This window comes from Megalobrama amblycephala, linkage group LG6 (genome assembly GCF_018812025.1).
Source record: "Megalobrama amblycephala isolate DHTTF-2021 linkage group LG6, ASM1881202v1, whole genome shotgun sequence".
NCBI classification, from domain to species: domain Eukaryota; kingdom Metazoa; phylum Chordata; class Actinopteri; order Cypriniformes; family Xenocyprididae; genus Megalobrama; species Megalobrama amblycephala.
The window spans coordinates 42,884,934-42,908,664 of NC_063049.1; the positions used below are offsets into that span (position 1 = coordinate 42,884,934).

Here is a 23,731-nt window from a genome sequence, read left to right on the forward strand (position 1 = left end):
CATATCATGTGTGGAGCTCCGTAAAAATTAGATTCCAGGACTTGAGGACTTTTCAAGCAATACTTTTTTGGTTTGCAAGGACTAAAATCAGAGACATTACTTATCAAACAATTTCTTTATGTTACAAATTCTAAAAATGTAAATAGATAAATAAAAATAAACTAATAAAACAAAATGGTACAAATAAAGTGCAGCACATGCAATGACTGTGACTCTGGTAACTTTAACCATTGAAAGGATACTATGACAAAGATATCGCTTTGATATTTTTCCCCATGAATATATGATTGACCTGAAAAATGAAAGCTGTATCATATTCTTGGATATTTATATGTGCAATATCATGCTCATAGCCATGCGAAATGACTCAATACCTATATCAGATGCGCTGCAGCGTTAATTCTGCAAGAAAAGATTGTTTTATCGAAAAAATTAAAGGTTACACTTTATTTTACAGTGCTGTAGACGTTACATTGTAATTACTCAAATAAGTACTCTTAATTAACTACATGCACTTACTATAGAGTAACAGTTGGAGTTAGGGTTCGGTTTAGGATTAGTTACTTGTAATTATGCATAATTTACTGTTATTACTATAGTAAGTACATGTAGTAACGTGTAACTACGGCACTGTAAAATAAAGTGTTACCAAATTAAATATTATTTTCATATATATTTTCTTTCAATAATTCAAGCATTTTTCAAGTACATGTACGAGTATGGCTGATTTTCCAGGACTTAAATGTCAAAAAGTCAAATTCAAGCACTTTAAGCACCTTGTATGTAATATTGTAAAATATATTTTTAGAATTAAAAATAACTGTTTTCTATGGAAGAGGATTAGGGCCAAGCAATAATAAAAAAATAAAACCATTTTGAGATTAAAGTTGTTAAATTTCGAGAAAAAAGTCGTTAAATTACGAGAAAAAAGTTGTTAGATTATGAGAACAAATTCGTAATTTAACAAATTTTTTCTCGTAATTTAACGACTTTTTTCTCATAATTTAATGAGTTTATTCTCAACATTTTATTTTGACTTTTTTCTCGTAATTTACCAACTTTAATCTCGAGATGGTTTTATTTTTTTTTATTATTGCTTGGCCCTAATCCTCTTTCGTAGTTTTCTATGTGAATATATAGTAAAGTGTAATTTATTCCTGTGATCAAAGCTGAATTTTCAGCATCATTACTCCAGTCTTCAGTGTCACATGATCCTTCAGAAATCATTCTAATATGATGATTTGATGCTCAAGAAACATTTCTGATTATTATCAATATTGAAAACAGTTGTGCTGCTTCATATTTTTGTGGAAACCTTGATACATTTTTATTTTCAGTATTCTCTGATGAATAGCATTTTTTTGCTTTTGTATTTATTTATTTTTTATATATTTAAATAGAAATCTTTTTAAACATTATAAATATTTTTAGTGTCATTTTTGATTAATTAATGCATCTTGGCCGAATAAAAGTATAAATTTCTTTAAAAAAAATCTAACTGTCCCTTTTGAATGGCGGTGTAAACAGACAGATAAACATTGTGACTTTTTCTGATGATTGTGGCCCTAAAATGACTGAATTTCGTGATTATGTAACTAAAGTCAGAGACAGTAGAAGCTCAACTATCAGTAAATATTTCATTCCATAATAACTGAATATGCAGTGAATATTCAAATGCTATCAAAAACTATATTCTTTAAAAATGAAGCTAAGAAAATTAGGTTGCTATGAGAGTTTTTGTTAATATTACTTGACACAAACTGCATTAGTTACACAAACCTGGACTCTCCTTCACACAAGCACAAACTAAAGTTCTTATTTAAACAACTAATTAATCCAGTCAGTAAATGAGAGTGATTAGAAAACAAGTCAATCAGTTCTCACCATAATGATCACACTGAAAGGGCTGGATGGCGGCTGTTTGTCCATCTTGTTGAGCAGATCGTAGCTGATGATGTTGATGAGACCGGAGCGGAGGCTGTCCCTGCCTGTCACAACTACATTAATGTCGTCGGCGCTCACTGAAGGCAGCCATCGGCGGAAAGCCTGAGGGGAAAGGGTGAGAAATCATAGTGTCTTTGAGCGACTTTTTCTGTTATTTCAGCTATTTTGAGGAGGAAGACTAAAGCTTACAAAGGAACACTGGGAAATCTCCACCAATTCACTTCAAACTTTAAAATATAGCATCCATCATGAATCCCTGCTGGGGAAGAGGAGGATTTGTCCTTCCTCAAGGGTGCAGTGGCGGAAAATATGAATTAATAAATCAGATTTCACATCAGGCATCCGTTTATAAAAAATGACCTGGCAGCTGGTGCTTTTCAAGAGAGTAGAAACTCAGATGCCATTTATTATCAATAGCACAAATGTGTACAGATTTTGTTTTTATATCTGCGAAGGTGCTTCATAAACTACCACTAAATAATGAAATTACTAAATTATCATAATTGCATTTTTTACAAAAGACACAATTGTGAACAGTCCACTATTCTAATGTAGAAAACAAGTGTATTATGTTACTTACATGAACAGCATGGGAGTGTTGTGTGACATTCTACTTTTATTCTCGAAAATATTGAAATGCAAGAAGAGTATAATTTAATATAATGTATAAAGATTATTAGTGCTTAGGTAAACGTGACAAATTTTAGCTGTGCTCCTGTATTATCTCAATCAATCGTCATTGCTTGAAACAATGGCGGTCACACAAAAACGGTTTATTCTGAATCTCAGCTGGAAATAGTTTTTAAACCAGTAGGGTCAGATCCAGTATTAATTTCGTTGACGAATAATTTTCGTCATTAATTTCGTCAAATACATTTTTTTCACAGACGAAAACAAGAGGATAACTAAATAAATACCAGTTTTGAATGACAGAAACTATGTCTAAATCTATTGACATTTTCATCAACTAATAAATATGAGACGAAAATGTTAAGGAGGGACGATTTGGGAAGAGATCCAGTCAGAATTGATGCCCTGTGTGGTAGATGCACAGATGTCTCATAAAACATTCAAATATGTAGACGTCTGGGAGAACACAGAAAGCTAAACAGCGCACGAGTACTGAACTGAACTCTCTTTTGCATCTTTTCGTGGTTGAACGGACAAATACACACAACATTATGTCAAAATGTCTGTTTTGGGGAGTATTTACATAAACACAGTCGGTTACGTCTTAAGAAAATGTAAAGAGTTGTGAGAATATCGGATGTGGAACAGTGTATTGGATCCACGCATTCGGTCTTAAAGTGACAGCAGCCTAATAAACCTGCTCTCTGTGACCTTAATATTAATCAAACAACAAAAGACAGAAAATCACTCACTGCTTTTTAATGAGGATTAATTATATTTAATTTATACAAATAAAAATGTCTGCTTGAAAGAATAATGTTGTATGCAAGTTGTTGTAAAGAATGTATATATCATTTGTTGAAAAGAAGACATGCAATTTAATTTTAAGATAATGTTTTGTCACAGCAGTAAATATATTTCTCATATTAACAGGTTAATAGATGTTTTCTCCAGGAGTAGCCTATATAATAGGTTTGGAAATTTTAGAGAAATTCCTAATTAATGCGTTACAGTTTAACTAAACCCATTCGATTTTAGGTGACTAGATCTACTGTAGTTTTAGTTGACTAAAACTAAAACAATTCAGATGATTAAATTTTGACAAACTAAATGGCATTTTAGTCAAAAGACTGATTAAAATGAAATCAAAACTTGCTTTCAAAATTAACACTGGTCAGATCTACACTATCACTCAGCAAGGGCACATTAAATTGATCAGAAATGTCAGAGAAATATTTTGTAACATTAAATGTCTTTAAAAAATAAAAAAAATGCTGTTCTTTCGAACTTTCTATTTATCAAAGAATCTTAAAACAAATGTATTATTTTCCACAAATATATAAAGCAGCACAACTGTTTTCAACACAATTGAAATGTTTCAATAATCAGCATATTAGAATTGAATGATTTCTGAAGGATCATGTGACACTGAAGACTGGTGTAATGATGCTGAAAATTCAGCTTTGATCACAGAAATAAATGACATTTTAATATATATTCAAATAGAAATCAGTTCTTTTAAATTTTAAAAATGTTTCACTATTTTAACCATATTTTTGATCAGCCTTGAACAAAAACGGTAGTACAGGTGTGAAACGCATCCTCCAAAAAGCATCCCTCTAAAAGCAAGTGTGCGTACCTCAGCCCATGTGAAGCGCACTGAGGACGGGGCGACCACCAGCAGAGGCCACTCACTTCTGTAGTAGGCAGCGATGCAGATGGCCTGGACCGTCTTCCCCAGGCCCATGTCATCAGCCAGAAGCAAACGGCCCTCTCTGGACACTGCAAAACTGAGACATTAGCAAACATTGCATTACTTTCATGCATTTGGCAGATGCTTTTATCCAAAAATTCTTGCACTGCACTCAAGCTAGTATACATTGTTATCAGTTCATGCATTCCCTGGGAATCGAACCTATCGGCCCTGCTCCACTGTTCAAATGCACCAACTAACTTTCTATCTAACCAAAAAATGGCTGGTAATGGAGACCTACTTGACTCCATCCCTCTGGAAGGGCATGAGGCTGCGTGTGAGCTGTGGATCTACGTGTGAGAGATCGGCCTCAGGAGGGACTGGAGCTCCGGACTCACTCTTCTCAAACTGAGCGCAGAAGGACTGGAGCACAGCGTGAGGTAAAGGCTCGATCTCCACCGAGGACAGCTCATTCAGATCCGCCACTACACATAAGACATCATCATCAACTACTGTACATGTACTAGACGTTCTGGGAAATAAGTTACACCGGGTCAGAATTGCATTTGAAAAATTATAAATAGGTTGCATCAGTGTATAAGTGACATTTTGTAATGACATTCAGAAATAATGTAATGTACCAGTAAATAAAATGAAACATTTACAAACAAACACTATAAACATGTATTAATTCCCCTTTCTCCACACACACACACACAAAAAATCCTTTAATTTTAATGGGTTAGTTCATCCAAAAATGTCAAATGTCATTAATTACTCACCCTTGTGTCATTCCACACCTGTAAGACCTTCGTTCATCTTCATAACACAAATTAAGATATATTTGATGAAATCCGATCGCTCAGCCTGCATAGCCAGCAATGACATTTCCTCTCTCAAGATCCATTAATGTATTAAAACATATTTAAATCAGTTCATGTGAGTGCAGTGGTTCCAACTTAATATTATAAAATGATGAGAATATTTTTTGTGCGCCAAAAAAACAAAATAACGACTTTTTAACAATATCTAGTGATGGCCGATTTCAAAATACTGCTTCATGAAGCTTTGGAGCTTTACGAAACAAATCAGTGGATCAGAGCACCAAAGTCACATGATTTCAGCAGTTTGGCGGTTTGATACGTGATCCGAATCACTGATTCGATTCAAAAGAATCATAACGGTCCGCAGTGTTTTGAAATCGGCCATCACTAAATAAGTCGTTATTTTGTTTTTTTTGCCGCACAAAAATATTCTCGTCGCTTTATAATATTAATATTGAACCACTGAACTCACATGAACTGATTTAAATATGTTTTTAGTACATTAATGGATCTTGAGAGAGGAAGTACCATTGCTGTCTATGCAGGCTGGGTGATCGGATTTCATCAAAAATATCTTAATTTGTGTTCTGAAGATTAACGAAGGTCTTACGGGTGTGGAACGGCATGAGGGTGAGTAATAAATGACATTATTTTCACTTTTGGGTGAACTAACCCTTTAACGTTATTCAAAACAGAACAGGAATGAAAAATATAAGTATAAAACAACATACAAAACTGAAACTAGTGGCATGTATGACTTGTAGTCCGGAAAATACGGTACTCAACTTTTTACGTGATTGAGGCCAAAACATGAACAAGTACATGAACAAAGAATTCATTTAAATGCACAAAATTTAAAACGACTCACTGAGCTTCCCGTAATCCTCCAGAAGGAAAGTCCACTTTCTGGTCTTCATGTCTAATAATAACCAAAGAAAGAATAAAATGTCTAATAAAAAGCCTTTACCACACACTTCGGTATTATTTTATAAACCAGTTGAGGCACAAATTCTATGTGTTTTTTTAAAGTATAAAAATATAAAAATGGCTGCGTGAGATTCTCCAGCTTTGTTGTTGTCGAGCTGTTAAAGCTCCGCCCTCTTCTGGAAAGGGGGCCGGGAGCAGCAGCTCATTTGCATTTAAAGGGACACACACAAAAAAGGCGTGTTTTTGCTCACACCTAAATAGGGGCAAATGGGGTGGGGTATTTTGAGCTGAAACTTCACAGACACATTCTGGAGACACCAGAGACTTATATTACATCTTGTGAAAGGGGCAAATATATTTTAATTAACATTTTAATTGCCAAGAAATTAGTTTGGCGCCCATTTTGCATGCATCACTGCTACAGCGAGAGTTTTCTTTTATGATGCCTTAACATTGTGTCACCCAGGAAGTGGCATCATTTGTAATCGATCTATAGCAAGGCAGGAAGAAAAGCAAATTCTCTCATTCCATTTTCTAGTTTTTACACAAATAGTGTAGTAGTGTTGACTGAGTGTATTCATCAAATTCAATACACTTGACCCCTGTATAGTAAAGAAAACTAGAAGCTAAAGTTTGTAAACAAACTTTGATGTTGGCTTGAGAAAGCCTGAAAAGTCAAAAGAGCCAAAGCACGTCTGTTCGGTGTTCTGGAGCTGAAAATAAATTAAAAAATGTAAACAATTTCTTCTATTTAGAGCTGTAACAAACAAATAATGAATCTAATGCTTATTATTTGGCCCCACTTTATATTAGGTGTCTTTAAGTACTATGCACTAACATTTAAATGAATCTTTTAATTATTGTGTACGTTCATGTTTTACTTACATTTTAAAAAATACCTGCATGTAACTACAGCTTTAGTTCATTTATATAATTACATAAATTGTGGGAATTTCATTTTAATTTTTATTATGAGAAATTAAAAATCTTCTACCAGACCTCATTTTATAAATTCGCCTCATAAGGTTGCAAACCTTATCAAATTAACAGAGAATAAAACAGAATTTCATCAATTAAACTTTCACTGACCATTCGTTGTAAAAGAATATCAAATTTTCCACCTAATTCATGGAAAGTGACTTCTCCTTACTTTTCAAGCAATACATTTATTACACTCACCATAACATCTGGACGGCATTTGCTTGAAGATCCCAATAACATCGGCCTGGTATCCAACATCGACTTCCAGCCGAGAGCGAGACACTAAAACGCACTTCCCCTTTATCGTGGCACCTGGTTTCTGCCAACCCTGACAGAGCCGCATCAGAGCCGACAGAGCCGCTGCATCCTTGGGGCGACTGGTGGATGCTGAAATATTCAACCCTTCCATCCCAGCCAGAGGTTTGAGAGAGACGGAGGGGAAACTCGCTGCCTGCTCCACTGAAACACACCCCGACACCATTACACCCTGTGCTACAGGAAATAGATGTACAAGTAAGATGAAGATGAAGACGTACTCAGCATCTGGTAGTCCTCGAGGCTGAAGTTCCACATTTTTGTTGCAGGATCTGTGACGGCAGATAAATGACAAATGCATTATTATAGGCCATCAGCCATTCTCATTTAAGATTAATTAGCATACATATACACTTTAAACTCTATAATTAACGACAGCAGACACGTCGTCTGTACTCACCGTAGTTTTTGGAGGGAATGCTTTTGAATACCGTGATGAGGTCTGCATTGTAGCCGACTTCTACTCGGAAACGATTTTCTGTGTGCGACACACATCTCCCTTTTATGGACACCGCCGGCTTCTTTGCAGGGATATTTCCTCCTGTCTCAGGGAGTGTTGATGGCCGCTTCTCTCCTGTGGTCGGTTTGCCCGCCTGTCCATAAAAGCTACAAGTTGGAGAAGCGGTGTTGGAAGTTGGAGGTGCTGTCTTTGTACTGGGACCTTTAGAGTCTAAGGGCTGAGTCTGCAAAAATGAGCACAAACATAAGACACACCCCCAAAACTAATATATATATACAGTACAGTCCAAAAGTTTGGAACCACTAAGATTTTTAATGTTTTTAAAAGAAGTTTCGTCTGCTCACCAAGGCTACATTTATTTAATTAAAAATACAGTAAAAAACAGTAATATTGTGAAATATTATTACAATTTAAAATAACTGTTTTCTATTTGAATATATTTCACAAAGTAATTTATTCCTGTGATGCAAAGCTGAATTTTCAGCATCATTACTCCAGTCTTCAGTGTCACATGATCCTTCAGAAATCATTCTAATATGCTGATTTGCTGCTCAAGAAACATTTATGATTATTTTCAATGTTGAAAACAGTTGTGTACTTTTTTTTTTTTCAGGATTCCTTGATGAATAGAAAGTTCAAAAGAACAGCATTTATCTGAAATACAAAGCTTCTGTAGCATTATACACTACCGTTCAAAAGTTTGGGGTCAGTAAGAATTTTTATTTTTATTTTTTTGAAAAGAAATTAAAGAAATGAATACTTTTATTCAGCAAGGATGCATTAAATCAATCAAAAGTGGCAGTAAAGACATTTATAATGTTACAAAAGATTAGATTTCAGATAAACACTGTTCTTTTGAACTTTCTATTCATCAAATAATCCTGAAAAAAAAAAATATTGTACACAAATGTTTTGTACAATTGTACACATTAAATGTTTCTTGAGCAGCAGATCAGCATATTAGAATGATTTCTGAAGGATCATGTGACACTGAAGACTGGAGTAACGATGCTGAAAATTCAGCTTTGCATCACAGGAATAAATTACTTTGTGAAATATATTCAAATAGAAAACAGTTATTTTAAATTGTAATAATATTTCACAATATTACTGTTTTTACTGTATTTTTAATTAAATAAATGTAGCCTTGGTGAGCAGACGAAACTTCTTTTAAAAACATTAAAAATCTTAGTGGTTCCAAACTTTTGGGCTGTACTGTATATATATATATATATGTGTGTGAAACGATCTGGGAAAAAACATTGGATGTTGCTATGGAACATTTTCAGTAAAGTCAAAAAATAGGTTGAATGTCATTTTTTTTGTCAAAATTGGGTTTTCATTAAATTATTATTCTATAACATCTTGTCTATCATCTCTGAAAATATCTTCAAAATTCACCTGTTAAGTGCAGAAAAATAGGCTGTCTTTCTCTAACGTTACTGTTTAATAACACACCCAGCGGAGGTGAAATAAAATCGGCCATAGCTTTCAATCTCTTAACACTACAAAGACAGTTCACCTATCAAAATAAACCACATAACATGTAGAATGAAGGTGTATTAATGCAAATTTCCCTCCAGTCCTGTGTAAACTAAGACATGCAAAGATTTTTTTCCTAATACAATGTTATTGTGAGAAGGCGAAGCACAAGAGAATAAACACACGTTCTAATTTTGTTTATGAGAGGTTGAATTCAAATCAAATACTGCCCATGCTACTTCTGAATAAGAGATCTACTTCATAAAATGTATGAAAATATGGAAATTTATGGTTCAGATCATTCATCATTCAATAAATGGAGGCGCCCTTAAATGGATGTCATCTAGTGAAAAAGTTTGGTACTGCGTCCAAACGAACTCTTACTGAAAGCTAATTTTTTAAATATATATCAACCTAAAATTTGGAATGTTAACATTTTTGGCTTTAATTTTCTTGCAGTTAAGAGTAAAACAAATATAAAATATTATTTTTTTACATTTTCATAAACTTAAACTTCTATAACTTTTTTTTTATTTCACTTTCATAATTTATTTCACTTCTACAATAATCTGCCAAGTGTCTTCTTTAAAATAAGACCAGACAAGCTATGAAAGAAGTAAAAACAGATTTGGAAAGGGCTCGAATCCAGCTTTCATATGATATTGAAAACTGCGATAGGTAAAATTTCAACATGTGATGGGTTTTCGCAGATCACATCACATATATACACACAAACACATATACATATATAAGGTAATAGGTTTTTAATATAAACTTTACGGCCAAATGATCATTTTAAAAATTTAAAGGCCTTAGAATTTCATGCATCATGTATATATTATATGGTTAATAATATAATATAGCATTTTTCATGCTTTTAAATAAAATATTAATTTAAATAATTAAAAACAGATTATTTTATATTAATGTACAGAACAAGTCAAAAGTTTGGAAACATTATTATTTTAAATGTTTTTGATCAAAAATACAGAAAAAAATATGGAGCTAGTTCAAGATGAGCATTTATGGTTAAAATGTATAAAAAAAATTATGTTTTTTAGAAAATGAGTGATGGTTTCTCTAGATAAGACTATTATTCCTCGTCTGGGATCGTGTAGAGCTCTTTGAAGCTGCACTGAAACTGCAATTTTGACCTTTGGAGGCCATTGAACTATATGGAGAAAAATCCTGGAATGTTTTCATCAAAAAACTTAATTTCTTTCCGACTGAAGAAAGAAAGACATGAACATCTTGCATGACATGGAGGTGAGTAAATCATCAGGAAATTTTAATTTGAAAGTGAACTAATCCTTTAAAGAGATAGTTCACCCAAAAATGAACATTCCATCATCATCTACAGTTGATGAACCCCATTGATTTCCATACTATAGAAGTCAATGTGGCCCATCAACACTGACATTCTTCAAAATATCTTCTTTTGTGTTCAACAGAAGAAAGAAATTATTTCTTTTTGGGCTGGATCATCCCTGTAAGTCATTAAGCAGAGCAGAAATAAACCAATAATTGAAATCAGCACATTGACTATGCTTAAAAATAAACTACATCAGAGCCTGACAGACAGCAGTTTCTGGTGCCTACCTGTCGACCAGCTGCCCCTGGATGTGCCTGATCAGATGTAAACAGCTGGCTGTTCTTTGCTGGTCCTGCTGACTCTATGGGCTTGTTTTGGGCAGATGCAGGGGTCAGTTGAGCCTGTCTCTCAGCTCTTCTGGCCAGAGCTCGCTGTCTGTTCTCTTCTATCCTCCGCTGCTGTTCTGGAGTCAGACTCAGAGACATCACTCAAACTGAGCCTGACAGGCTTATGAGTCTCTCTAAAACCTACAGTCGCGAAACACATACATGTCGTCGCTTAAACCTTCACATATATTCATATATCAACGTGTTGATCTTCTCAGTCTGCTCGAGATCTTGTTTACATTACATCATATGCTGATCCGGTCGCTTCTAAATGTCAAAGTTCAGACCATAGAGGGTTTAACAGACAAATCAAGTAATTGAATTCACATACGAGTTGTAATAATGTTTAGATTTTGCAATAATGTTTGCAAACTCGTGAAATTCTGATTAATTATTACTGGTTATTATGGAGATAAACTTTACCATCCACTTCAAACGACGCGGTGAAGAGGATATGACGGAACGACGTAACGTCAGTGCTGCTGGTCGTACTGTGATGGACGCTGACGCTGTCCAATGGGGAGGCCAGATGTGACTGATGGGCGGGACTAAGGGTTAACATGCTTATTTTGATGTGGTAATAATAATATTCTTGGTAAATGTGCTTTACAACTTAAAAAGAAGCGAAATAACGCTCTTTTGTTACAGTTGCTTAGAGAAACGGGTTAATTAAATTGTATAGCGTAAGTTATTATAGTGGAGTGAGTCCAGAAATAGTTGTCACACTTACTCCATGAGTACTTTTAAAGGAAGGACACTCTGCCACTGAGATGACTGGAGAGAAAGTGTCCCTATCAACCTGAATTCAACCCTATATATTTTTTAAGGTTTTCTTTTGAAGTTTTTAAAGATTTTTTTATTAGTAGTATTTTTAAGGTTTAAGTTTTTTTATTATTGAAAAAGTGAATATTTGTATAAACATAAGCACATTGAAGTCTGCAAACATACAACAAAAATGGATGGATGGATTAATGGATGGATGGATGGATAGAAGGAAGGATATATGGATGGACAGATGGACATATGAAAGGATAGGTAATGGATGGATGATGGATGGATTAATGGATGGATGGATGGATGGATGGATGGACAGATGGAAGGAAGGAAGGAAGGATGGATGGATGGATGGATGGATGGATGGATGGATGAACAGATGGATGGAAGGATTAATGGATGGATGGATTAATGGATAGATGGATAGATGATGGATGAATTAATTAATGGATGGATGGATGGATGGATTAATGGATGGATGGATGGATTAATGGATGATGGATAGAAGGAAGGAAGGAAGGAAGGATGGATGGATGAACAGATGGATGGATGGAAGGATTAATGGAGATGGATGGATGGATTAATGGATGGATGCATGGATGGATGGATAGGTAGATAGATGGATTGATGGAAAGATGGATGGATGGATGGATGGATGGATGGAATGAAGGAAGGAGGGATGGATGGATGGAAGGATAGACAGATGGACGGATGAAAGGATAGGTAATGGATGGATGATGGATGGATTAATGGATGGATGGAAGGATGGATGGATGGATTAATGGATGGATGGATGGAAGGAAGGAAGGAAGGAAGGAAGGAAGGAAGGAAGGAAGGAAGGAAGGAAGGATGGATGGATGATGGATGGGCAGATGGATGGAAGGAAGGAACGAAGGAAGGAGGGATGGATGGAAGGATAGACAGATGATGGATGAAAGGATAGGTAATGTGTAGATGGATGGAAGGATGGATGGATGGATTAATGGATGGAAGGAAGGAAGGAAGGAAGGAAGGAAGGATGGACAGATGGATGGATGGATTAATGGATGGATGGATGGATAGATTAATGGATGGATGGATGGAAGGAAGGAAGGATGATGGATGGATGATGGATGGACAGATGGACGGACGGATGGATGGATGGATGGATGGATTAATGGATGGATGGAAGGAAGGAAGGATGGATGGATGGATGAATGGATTAATGGATGGATTAATGGATGGAAGGAAGGAAGGATAGATGGATGGACAGATGGATATATTAAAGGATAGGTAATGGATGGATGATGGATGGATTAATGGATGGATGGATAGGTAGATGGATGGATGGATGGAAAGATGGATGGATGGATGGAAGGATAGACAGATGGACGGATGAAAGGATAGGTAATGGATGGATGATGGATGGATTAATGGATGGATGGAAGGATGGATGGATAGATTAATGGATGGATGGAAGGATGGATGGATGGATGGAAGGAAGGAAGGAAGGAAGGAAGGATGGATGAACAGATGGATGGATGGAAGGATTATTGGATGACAGATGGATGGATGGATGGATGGATGGATGGATAGAAGGAAGGAAGGATGGATGGATGGATGGATGGATGAACAGATGGATGGATGGATGGATAGATGGATGGATGGATGGATTAATGGATGGATGGATGGATGGATGGATGGAAGGATGGACAGATGGACATATGAAAGGATAGGTAGATGGATGGATGGATTAATGGATGGATGGATGGATGGATGGATGAATGGATGGATGGATAGGTGGATGGACAGATGGACATGAAAGGATAGGTAATGGATGGATGGATGGATAGGTAGATGGATGGATGGATGGATGGATGGAAAGATGAATGGATTAATGGATTAATGGATGGATGGATGGATGGATGGATGGATGGATGGATGGAAGGAAGGATGGATGGATGGAAGGATAGACAGATGGACGGATGAAAGGATAGGTAATGGATGAATGATGGATGGATGGAAGGAAGGATAGATGGATGGAAGGATGGATGGATAGATTAATGGATGGATGGGAGGATAGGTAGATGGATGGAAGGATGGATGGATAGATTAATGGATGGATGGAAGGATGGATGGAAGGAAGGAAGGAAGGAAGGAAGGAAGGAAGGAAGGAAGGAAGGAAGGAAGGAAAGAAGGAAGGATGGATGAACAGATGGATGGATGGAAGGATTATTGGATGACAGATGGATGGATGGATGGATGGATGGATGGACGGATGGATTAATGGATGGATGAATGAACAGATGGATGGATGGAAGGATTAATGGATTGACAGATGGACAGATGGATGGATGGATTAATGGATAGATGGATGGATGGATGGATGGACAGATGGACATATGAAAGGATAGGTAATGGATGGATGGATAGGTAGATGGATGGATGGATGAATGGATGGATGAATGGAAGGATGGATGGATGGATTAATGGATGGATTAATGGATGGAAGGAAGGAAGGAAGGAAGGAAGGAAGGAAGGATGGATGGATGGATGGATGGATGGATGGATGGATGGATGGACAGATGGATGGATGGATTAATGGATGGATGGAAGTGTGGAATTACAAATTTAAGAATCTGTTTAAAATCTGCGGATCCTACATCCTGACCATTTGGCAGGACAAGCTCAAGATACAGCAGTGCTTTTGTCTCTATGATAATGTAAAGGTATAGGTGATACTGCCAGACTGATTGGATTAGCACCTATGCATTTGAATGACACAGTTATGCTGATTAGATCATGGCTGGGAAATGTAGGCAATGATCTGATTCCTGTACTGCATTTGCATCCTTTTGTTTAGATTGTCCACACCTCTACTCTATGTATCCCTCCCCCTTGAATGTATATGAACTACCAAGTCACTGCCTTAGTTAGATTTTGGATGACCACAGCGACGCACAGCGTGTTTCTCAATAAAGAGTAACTTCTGCTTCAAGAGATCCCAAAGTCTCCTGGTCTATGCTTCTGAGATTTCCAACAGTTTTGGTGCCGTGACCCGGATAGAGCTTCTCATCTCAATCCAGATTGAAACTTCAAGCACAACAAAGATCTGATCCAAAAGAAGATCCAGGCTGAATTTTCCTGTACACCCAAGGGTTGGTGAGTGATACTCTATCCAAAAGAATCATTAAGACCAGTACAAAGTTGTTATCCTCTGCGCCGTCAGAGAGGAGTTAACAGACAGCTGTAGGGTTTGGTTAACTAAGTTATCCTCTAAAAATGTTCTTTTAGAGATGAAGTTTATCCTCTGTTTAGGCAGGGAAGTTTAGCATCACATGCTAATAATTAGGTATCCTCTGTTCAGGCAGGGAAGAAATAGTGTAAAGTGCTAATAATTTGTGTTGTCCTCTGTTTTATCAGGGAAGGTGGTGTGTTAACAGAATAGCCACCCTCTACTTTGCTAGAGAAGAAGGTTCATCCTCTGTTAACTCAGGGAAGGTTATAACTGTTACAGTGTCTTAGCAAGTTGGTTCTACTCTGCTCACCAGAGAAGGTTGAATACATTACGATGTGTATTAACTAGATTAACCTCTGCTCTGTCAGGGAAGTGTTGAAGTGTATTGTTGTGCCAGAAAGACATTACACAATGTTGAGAAAGAATGCTAGAAAAATTCCAACAACTGAGAAAGGTGGACTAGCTACCCCTTTATGGACAGATAGTGAGTTCAAATCATTGTTAGGAAAGCACATGGACTCAATAGTGACTGAGGCAGTCAGATTGGATTTGACAAAGAAATTTGGGATTCATCCAGAAAAAGTTTGGTCCATTGAAGAATGCAAAAAGGTACTTGGTGCTTGTATTCGGAAGAAAAATATGAAGGGCATTGTCTGCTGCCACAGAGAATTTACTCTATCCATTGCACAAGAACAAATCCAACGTATTGCTAAGTTAGAAGAGCAGAACAAACAGTTGCACACTCGAATGTCTCGTCTTACTCAGAAGTTGGGCCTTAACAAGGCATCAACCAAATGTGACTCAAAAGACCAACAGTCAGATGAAAGCTATCCTGAGATACAGTCTTTCTGTAGACTAGAGGACAATAGCAATACTGGATTCATGGATAAAGATGTAAATGCAGTTGAAGTGTGTGGAGCGAGACAAAAGGCTCAGAGTAGGGCAAAAGGGGTTGACACAGTTCCATCTGTAACCCCCATACTGCAGTTACAAGCGGTCAGTACCACTATAGGTCCTGAAGACATAGAAAGAATTGCTGAGAATTTGCCATCAGTGCATAGAAACTTTTCTGAGTTTAGAACAGAGTTGTCCAGAAAAATGAAGCTCTATGATATGTCCCTAGCTGACGTCACCCAGCTAATGTCACAAATCCTGAAAGAGTCAGAATTCAATGATTTTGAAAGTGCTGTAAATAATTCTGAGTTTCAGCATTCCAGCAAAGGTGAATTGAGAGAAGGAGTTCTGAGAGTGTTACAGAACCTTGTTGGACCAAAGGTAGACTGGTCAAAGATCACTAGTTGTGTACAGACGAAGGATGAAACTGTAAGTGAGTACACTGAAAGATTTTGTCAGTTAGCTGCAGCATACAGTGGAATAGCTGACACTCCAGAGAAGGTGTTAGAGGATAATGGACCACTGGTCCGCATGTGGTTTGATGGGCTTTCATCAGAATACAGAAATGCATTGCCTTTCTTAGACCTCACATGGTCCAATGGAACCCTGCAAAACAGCTTGGATAGGTTAGCTATTTGGGAAAGAGACTCAGATGTCAAGACAAGAGTAAAGATTGCAGCAGCATCCTTTAAGGTCAACACAGAGAATCGACAGAAACGTAAACGTCCTAAGAGAGAAGGCAGTTGTCATTACTGTGGTAAACCTGGACATTGGATGAAAGAGTGTAGGAAAAACAAAAAGACATTAAAAGAAATGAACAGCTTTACTCAGCTCCTACTCAGTCTACTTGCTACATTGAAACTGCCCCTCCCCTCTTCTCCAAACTCTTGGAGCAGCAGCTTGCTGACATGCTAACCATTTGGGCTGTGAGTGCTTAATTTCCCCAGTAATTTACAAGAAAGCTGAAAGACTCATTCTGAACAAAAGAAAGTTGACTATCACTTCCACCATTTGGGGACACAGGTTAAGTACACTCACAGCCTTAAATGTTATGCTACAGCACACTCCATTCACTTATCCATCCTCAATGGGTTATGATGTCTGCTATGACTGATGTTTCAATGGAAGATGGAGATGTAGCACCTTAAATTTGGAAATTAACTACAGGGAGAGAATAGGACACACAGACCAGTGAGGAGCCCAGGGAAGAACCGAAGTGCAAAAGGCCTCGGGGGTTAACCCTGTGGTGAAGACTTCCTCATAGGTTTCCCCCTCTCTCAGTTTATCCCCACCTTACTGGTCTATAGGTGTCAAATTGATTAAGACTAGGTTAAGAAAAAGAAGAACAAAACCACTATACGATCACTAGAAGTTTATGATGATCAGAGTTAGACAGAAAAACTATACGATCATCAGAGGTCTAACGTACTAAAGTCTATGCATGAATACTGCTGGTCTGCTGTCTCTTTGTTTTCTTGTGTGCAGGTATGTGTATATGCCATGACGTCTCATAAGCAGCACCTGGTGTAAAGCATCACCTCAGATATCCATGAACAACCTTCATGATGACGGAGTCATCAGAGCAACTCGGAGTTGCACAACGACAAAGAATCATCTTGGGACAAACATGGAAATGGACTCTACAGGGAACAGACTCCACAGCTATTCAGGCGCCATGGACTTTTAGGACTTCCACGCTTATGCTACATGGTTTTCTGTGTCATCATGTAGTTTATACAACATGTTACCACCCTGCGTTGTATATGTGTGTCAACAGTATACTCAAGTTAAAGAACAACACTTATGTAAATGTTGGACACGACACAGAATAAGATGTATGTGCCTGTAACTGTTACAAGTTGCATGACTGGAAGATGGGACTTATGTTAACAAACATATGTTATAGAAGGGATTTAAGAAGGTTTAAATTTGTATTATGTGAGAGTTATTAGAACTCTCAAAGGGGGAACTGTGGAATTACAAATTTAAGAATCTGTTTAAAATCTGCGGATCCTACATCCTGACCATTTGGCAGGACAAGCTCAAGATACAGCAGTGCTTTTGTCTCTATGATAATGTAAAGGTATAGGTGATACTGCCAGACTGATTGGATTAGCACCTATGCATTTGAATGACACAGTTATGCTGATTAGATCATGGCTGGGAAATGTAGGCAATGATCTGATTCCTGTACTGCATTTGCATCCTTTTGTTTAGATTGTCCACACCTCTACTCTATGTATCCCTCCCCCTTGAATGTATATGAACTACCAAGTCACTGCCTTAGTTAGATTTTGGATGACCACAGCGACGCACAGCGTGTTTCTCAATAAAGAGTAACTTCTGCTTCAAGAGATCCCAAAGTCTCCTGGTCTATGCTTCTGAGATTTCCAACAGAAGGAAGGAAGGAAGGAAGGAAGGAAGGAAGGAAGGAAGGAAGGAAGGAAGGAAGGAAGGATGGATGAACAGATGGATGGATGGATGGAAGGATTATTGGATGACAGATGGATGGATGGATGGATGGATGGACGGATGGATTAATGGATGGATGAATGAACAGATGGATGGATGGAAGGATTAATGGATTGACAGATGGACAGATGGATGGATGGATTAATGGATAGATGGATGGATGGATGGACAGATGGACATATGAAAGGATAGGTAATGGATGGATGGATGGATGGATGGATTAATGGATGGAAGGAAGGAAGGAAGGATGGATGGATGGATGGATGGATGGATGGACAGATGGATGGATTAATGGATGGAAGGAAGGAAGGAAGGAAGGAAGGAAGGAAGGAAGGATGGATGGATGGATGGATGGATGGATGGATGGATGGATGGATGGATGGACAGATGGATGGATGGATGGATGGATTAATGGACGGATGGAAGGAAGGAAGGAAGGAAGGAAGGAAGGAAGGATGGATGAACAGATGGATGGATGGATGGAAGGATTATTGGATGACAGATGGATGGATGGATGGATGGATGGACGGATGGATTAATGGATGGATGAATGAACAGATGGATGGATGGAAGGATTAATGGATTGACAGATGGACAGATGGATGGATGGATTAATGGATAGATGGATGGATGGATGGACAGATGGACATATGAAAGGATAGGTAATGGATGGATGGATAGGTAGATGGATGGATGGATGAATGGATGGATGGATGGATGGATGGATGGATGGATTAATGGATGGAAGGAAGGAAGGATGGATGGATGGATGGATGGATGGATGGATGGATTAATGGATGGATGGATGGATGGATGAATTAATGGATGGATGGATGGATGGATGAATTAATGGATGGATGGATGGATGGATGGATGGATGGATGATGGATGGATGGATTAATGGATGGATGGATGGATGGATGAATTAATGGATGGATGGATGGATGGATGGATGAATTAATGGATGGATGGATGGATGGATGGATGGATGGATGGATGATGGATGGATGGATTAATGGATGGATGGATGGATGGATGAATTAATGGATGGATGGATGGATGGATTAATGGATGGATGGATGGATGGATGGATGAATTAATGGATGGATGGATGGATGGATGGATACTAAAGCAGAAACAAAATAACTTTTCAGCAATAGTTTTGTTGAATTCTGTGATGTTTTGTTTGTTTTTTCCTCTCTGAAGAATCATTCTGCTGGATAAAATTACACAAAACTGTTTGATAATCAACTATTAAAAAGTCCAAATATAGTAAAGAAAAATTAAAACGAACTTCAAATCGAATACAACTTTAACACCTTTATTTCCATCATGATCATTTCTTGTTATTGTGTAAATAATTCAGTTTACAGAACAAAAACAAAAGAAAAAAAAACAGACTGATGGGCATCTTCATCTTCATCATCATCATCATCATGTCCCTCTCCCTCCTCCCGCATCACTCCGCGCGTGTGACGTGTGCTCGGTCGCTGTCCCGGGAATCAGTGCTGAAACCGCAGCATCAGCCACACGGAGGACACCGTCCAGAGGAGCAGAACTCACGGCGAGCTCGGATTACACCCCCGGTCAGCGGAACGATGAACTGAACCCGACGGAAGATTGAAAACCAGATGAAGACACGCGCGTCACCTGCATCGCGGTAACCTTTAGGTGCAGATCCCGGGAGCCGGATGATTTCACACCGCTGAGGAACGCTTTAACACATGTGGCATGCTTTTACACTGCTGGAGGAAATACCGATCACAAATCAATGGAATAAACCGATCATATGGCATCTGACACCTGTTTACTGCCTTTCTGTTATTTTCTACCTAATTCAGGACGAGATCTAGATCATTAACTGATTATGGCACTTCACATATCTTGCAGTCAACACATTCAAAAAGTGCAATGAACTCACTGTACTGGTTTCGACTGTAAGGCACCAATTCAGTTTAAGTTCTCAGTTTCAGTGGAATACCATGGCTTATATTCACTCTTCACTCGAAGGGAACCTGCAGTAGTTGATCCCGGACAGTGTCGATTCTTCCCGTTTCTCGGATGCTGCGCGGTCACGGCATGCTGAAGAGCCGCTGTTGCGTTCTCTTCAGTGACCTCAAGGTGTTTCTGCTCGGGCCACAGGCTCATACAAGCCCCATGAGCGGACAAACGGCCAGAATCAGCCCTTATGCCTCAGATAACAACAATACCTTACGAGCCCACCGGCTCCGGCACTGGAGTACCCCGTCCACAGAGGACGCTGCCGGGCCGGAGGCAGCCGCGGACGGATCCGGGTGGACGGGCGCCGCGGCGGAAGAGTTCTCCAAGGACCGGAGGGACGACCGATTCTCCTTCATCAGCTATGCAGAAGGAACCCCGGTGTGCAGGATATGCTTCCAAGGGCCGGAACAGGTACACAACAACCCTAATGATACATGAGGAATGAGCTGAGTCATTTAATCATACTAAAAAGTTTTGATATGAGGTTGCATGAAACTGATTTATCAATATCAGCTCAATTATGTTCATTTCATTACTAGCCTAATTCAATTTTTACATTAGGACTTTGTGCAATCCCATATAACCTAGAGAAAAACCAATACACTCTAAAAAAATGCTGGGTTAAAAACAACCCAAGTTGGGTTGAAAATAGACATACCTTGGGTTGTTTAGTTTTATTTAACTCAGCTATTAATTACAAATTACTGTATTGCTTGCTTAAAATGAACCCAAAATATGTTGGAAATCAACATTTATATTATTATGTTTAATAAATACATATTAATACGTTAATGAATGAAACAAAAGACATTTATTAAATTGCTTATTAATAAATGTTCACTTTTGATTATTATTGTTGCCTCTAGTAATTATGTGTCTGATTTTTAATTTCCAATCTATTTTGGGTTCATTTTAAGCCAGCCATATAGTCATTTTTAAACAATAGTTGAGTTAAATAAAACTGCCCAGCAAACATTTAACCCAACTGCTGGGTCAAAACAACCCAATCACTGCATTTGTCAATTTTCAACCCAACTTGGGTTGTTTTTAACCCAGCATATTTAGAGTGTAGAATAGCAAGTTGGGTTGAAAATTGAAAAACCCAGTGATTGGGTTGTTTTAACCCAGCAGTTGGGTTAAATGTTTGTCCGACGTGCTGGGTAGTTTTATTTAAACCAACTATTGTTTAAAAATTACTATATGTCTGGCTTAAAATGAGACACATAATTACTAGAGGCAACAATAATAATCAAAAGGTGAACATTTATTAATAAGCAATTTAATAAATGTTTATGGAGTCAAATTAATGCCTTAAAGTTGTGCACAAAAATAAAGTTTTGCAAAACAAACAAAAAAAGAATTGAGCAATAAAAAAATGTTTTGCAAAGGAAAAATAAAGTATTGAGCGGAAAAAATAAGTTTTGCAAACAAAAATAATAAATTGCAAAATAAAATAAAGTAGTGCAAAAATAAAAATATAATCAATTACAAAAATCAATGACAGCTGTAATGTTATTTTATCTTTGCCACATTTTTTCATGCTCAAACCTACTAAATCATTTGCAACGCTCATTTTATTTTGCGTTTCAGTCAAGCGTGCGCTCACAATACCGGTTTTCCTTTGTGCTGCACTTTTCTGTGCGGTTCTCTTTATGGCACTGGTTTGACGTGGGGGTGGAGTCAAGAAACGGGGGCACGCCCCCGCGAAATGCATTGGAGGGGAACGTAATCGGCGTCAGGTGAAATAATTCTTTGACATGGTTAAAAATAATGAATGTTTTTGTTGGTTTGTTTAGCATATGTTGTCGCCGATTACGACCCCCTCCAATGCATTTCTTATAGTAATACGACCCGTTTCACTGCCTGTATCCACTTTTGTGTCCTTAAACATTTGTTTTTTGGGGAAGACAGCTTATAAAAACTTATTTCTGGGTTTTTTAGCTTGTTAGCTGTACACCTTGTCACACAGCAGCTTTAGGCATTGTTCTGTTTTTTGTAATAAGTCAGGAAAGACAAGAAGGCAGCCTCACGCAATACAAAGTCAATGGAGACGGTTGGATTGTTTTTCCCCCCGGTGGGCGTGGTTTTCAGATTATAATAAATGCGCTCTGCCTGTGTCTCAATGTGCATACTATCCATCCTAAATAATATGTGACATTAGTAATATTCAATACTATTTAGGGCAGATAGGGTGGATAGTATGCACATTGGGATGCAGGGTCTGTCTCTACGCTTGATCTGTTCTGTTGCGATCTGCGTCTCCTGCCGATGATGTGTTTCGCGGGGGCGTGCCCCTGTTTCTTGACTCCACCCCCACGTCAAACCAGTGCCATAAAGAGAACCGAACAGAAAAGTGCAGCGCAAAGGAAAACCGGTATTGTGAGCGCACGCTTGACTGAAACGCAGAATAAAATGAGCGTTGCAAATGATTTAGTAGGTTTGAGCATGAAAAATATGTGGCAAAGATAAAATAGCATTACAGCTGTCATTGATTTTTGTAATTGATTATATTTTTATTTTTGCACTACGTTATTTTATTTTGCAATTTATTATTTTTGTTTGCAAAACTTAATTTTTCTGCTCAATACTTTATTTTTCCTTTGCAATTCTTTATTTTTGTTTGCAAAACATTTTTTTATTGCTCAATTCTTTTTTTTTTTTTTTTTTGCAAAACTTTATTTTTGTGCAAAACTTTAAGGCATTAATTTGACTCCATATATTATTGTTTCATCATTATTCATTAAACATTTAAAAATGTAAACATATTAATATATGTTGATTTCCAACATACTTTGGGTTCATTTTAAGCAAGCAATACAGTCATTTTTATAATCAATAGTTGAGTTAAATAAAACTACCCAGCAGGTTGGGCAAACATTTAACTCAATCACTGGGTTTGTCTATTTTCAACCCAACTTGGGTTGTTTTTAACCCAGCATTTTAACCCAGTGTAATATATGACACATATTAAACATACATAAACATAAAAATATTTGCATGTGAACAAGGATCAACGTGATTAGAAAAACAGTCTACTGTAATACGAAACAGCAGTAAACAGATCTGTAAACACACACAAAAATCTATATTAATTACCATCAACTATTTAAAGTCCACACTTCCATTCCTTGCCAGGTCCTATTTAATTAAATATTCATGAGCAAAATCCAATGGCCACTCCCCCAATGCGCAGCTGTGCAGACAGCTCTTCTCAGTTTTTATGATGTACTTTAGTTAACTGACATAATTTTGCTCAAAACACAGGGAATGCATATTAAATGCACATTATTATTTAGTAAAATGAAAAACATAATTAAAATTAATCAGAGCAATTTACATAAAACGTATTTGGGACCAAATCCAAGATTCAAAACACTGAAGATAAGGAAACTCTCAGTAGGCAGAACTTTCATGCCACA

The 23,731-nt window shown here is 37.4% G+C and overlaps 2 protein-coding genes across 7 annotated transcripts in view; one reads left to right on the forward strand and one right to left on the reverse strand.

Annotated features, from left to right (window-relative positions):
* smarcal1 (SWI/SNF related, matrix associated, actin dependent regulator of chromatin, subfamily a-like 1) overlaps positions 1-11,501 on the reverse strand; it is a 20,106-nt gene extending 8,605 nt beyond the window's left edge. For 3 of the 6 annotated variants that reach the window (XR_007185468.1, XM_048194719.1, XM_048194718.1), the window contains exons 1-8: positions 10,856-11,418; positions 7,715-7,997; positions 7,536-7,586; positions 7,198-7,458; positions 5,960-6,010; positions 4,569-4,752; positions 4,214-4,364; positions 1,885-2,046 (exon numbers count right to left, since the gene is read on the reverse strand). Coding sequence is in view for 5 of the 6 variants with exons in the window: in XM_048194719.1 (XP_048050676.1) it covers positions 1,885-2,046; positions 4,214-4,364; positions 4,569-4,752; positions 5,960-6,010; positions 7,198-7,458; positions 7,536-7,586; positions 7,715-7,997; positions 10,856-11,053 (1,341 nt within the window). In the remaining variant the exon portion in view is untranslated. Of the gene's footprint in view, positions 1-1,884; positions 2,047-4,213; positions 4,365-4,568; positions 4,753-5,959; positions 6,011-7,197; positions 7,459-7,535; positions 7,587-7,714; positions 7,998-10,855 lie in introns of all 6 variants that reach the window. The other 3 variants (XM_048194715.1, XM_048194717.1, XM_048194716.1) reach the window with 2 other exon arrangements.
* An 8,548-nt stretch (positions 11,502-20,049) lies between these two features.
* marchf4 (membrane associated ring-CH-type finger 4) overlaps positions 20,050-23,731 on the forward strand; it is a 28,888-nt gene continuing 25,206 nt past the window's right edge. The window contains exon 1 of the mRNA XM_048194721.1: positions 20,050-20,723. Coding sequence (XP_048050678.1) covers positions 20,373-20,723 — 351 coding nt within the window. The 5' untranslated portion in view covers positions 20,050-20,372. The remainder of the gene's footprint in view (positions 20,724-23,731) is intronic.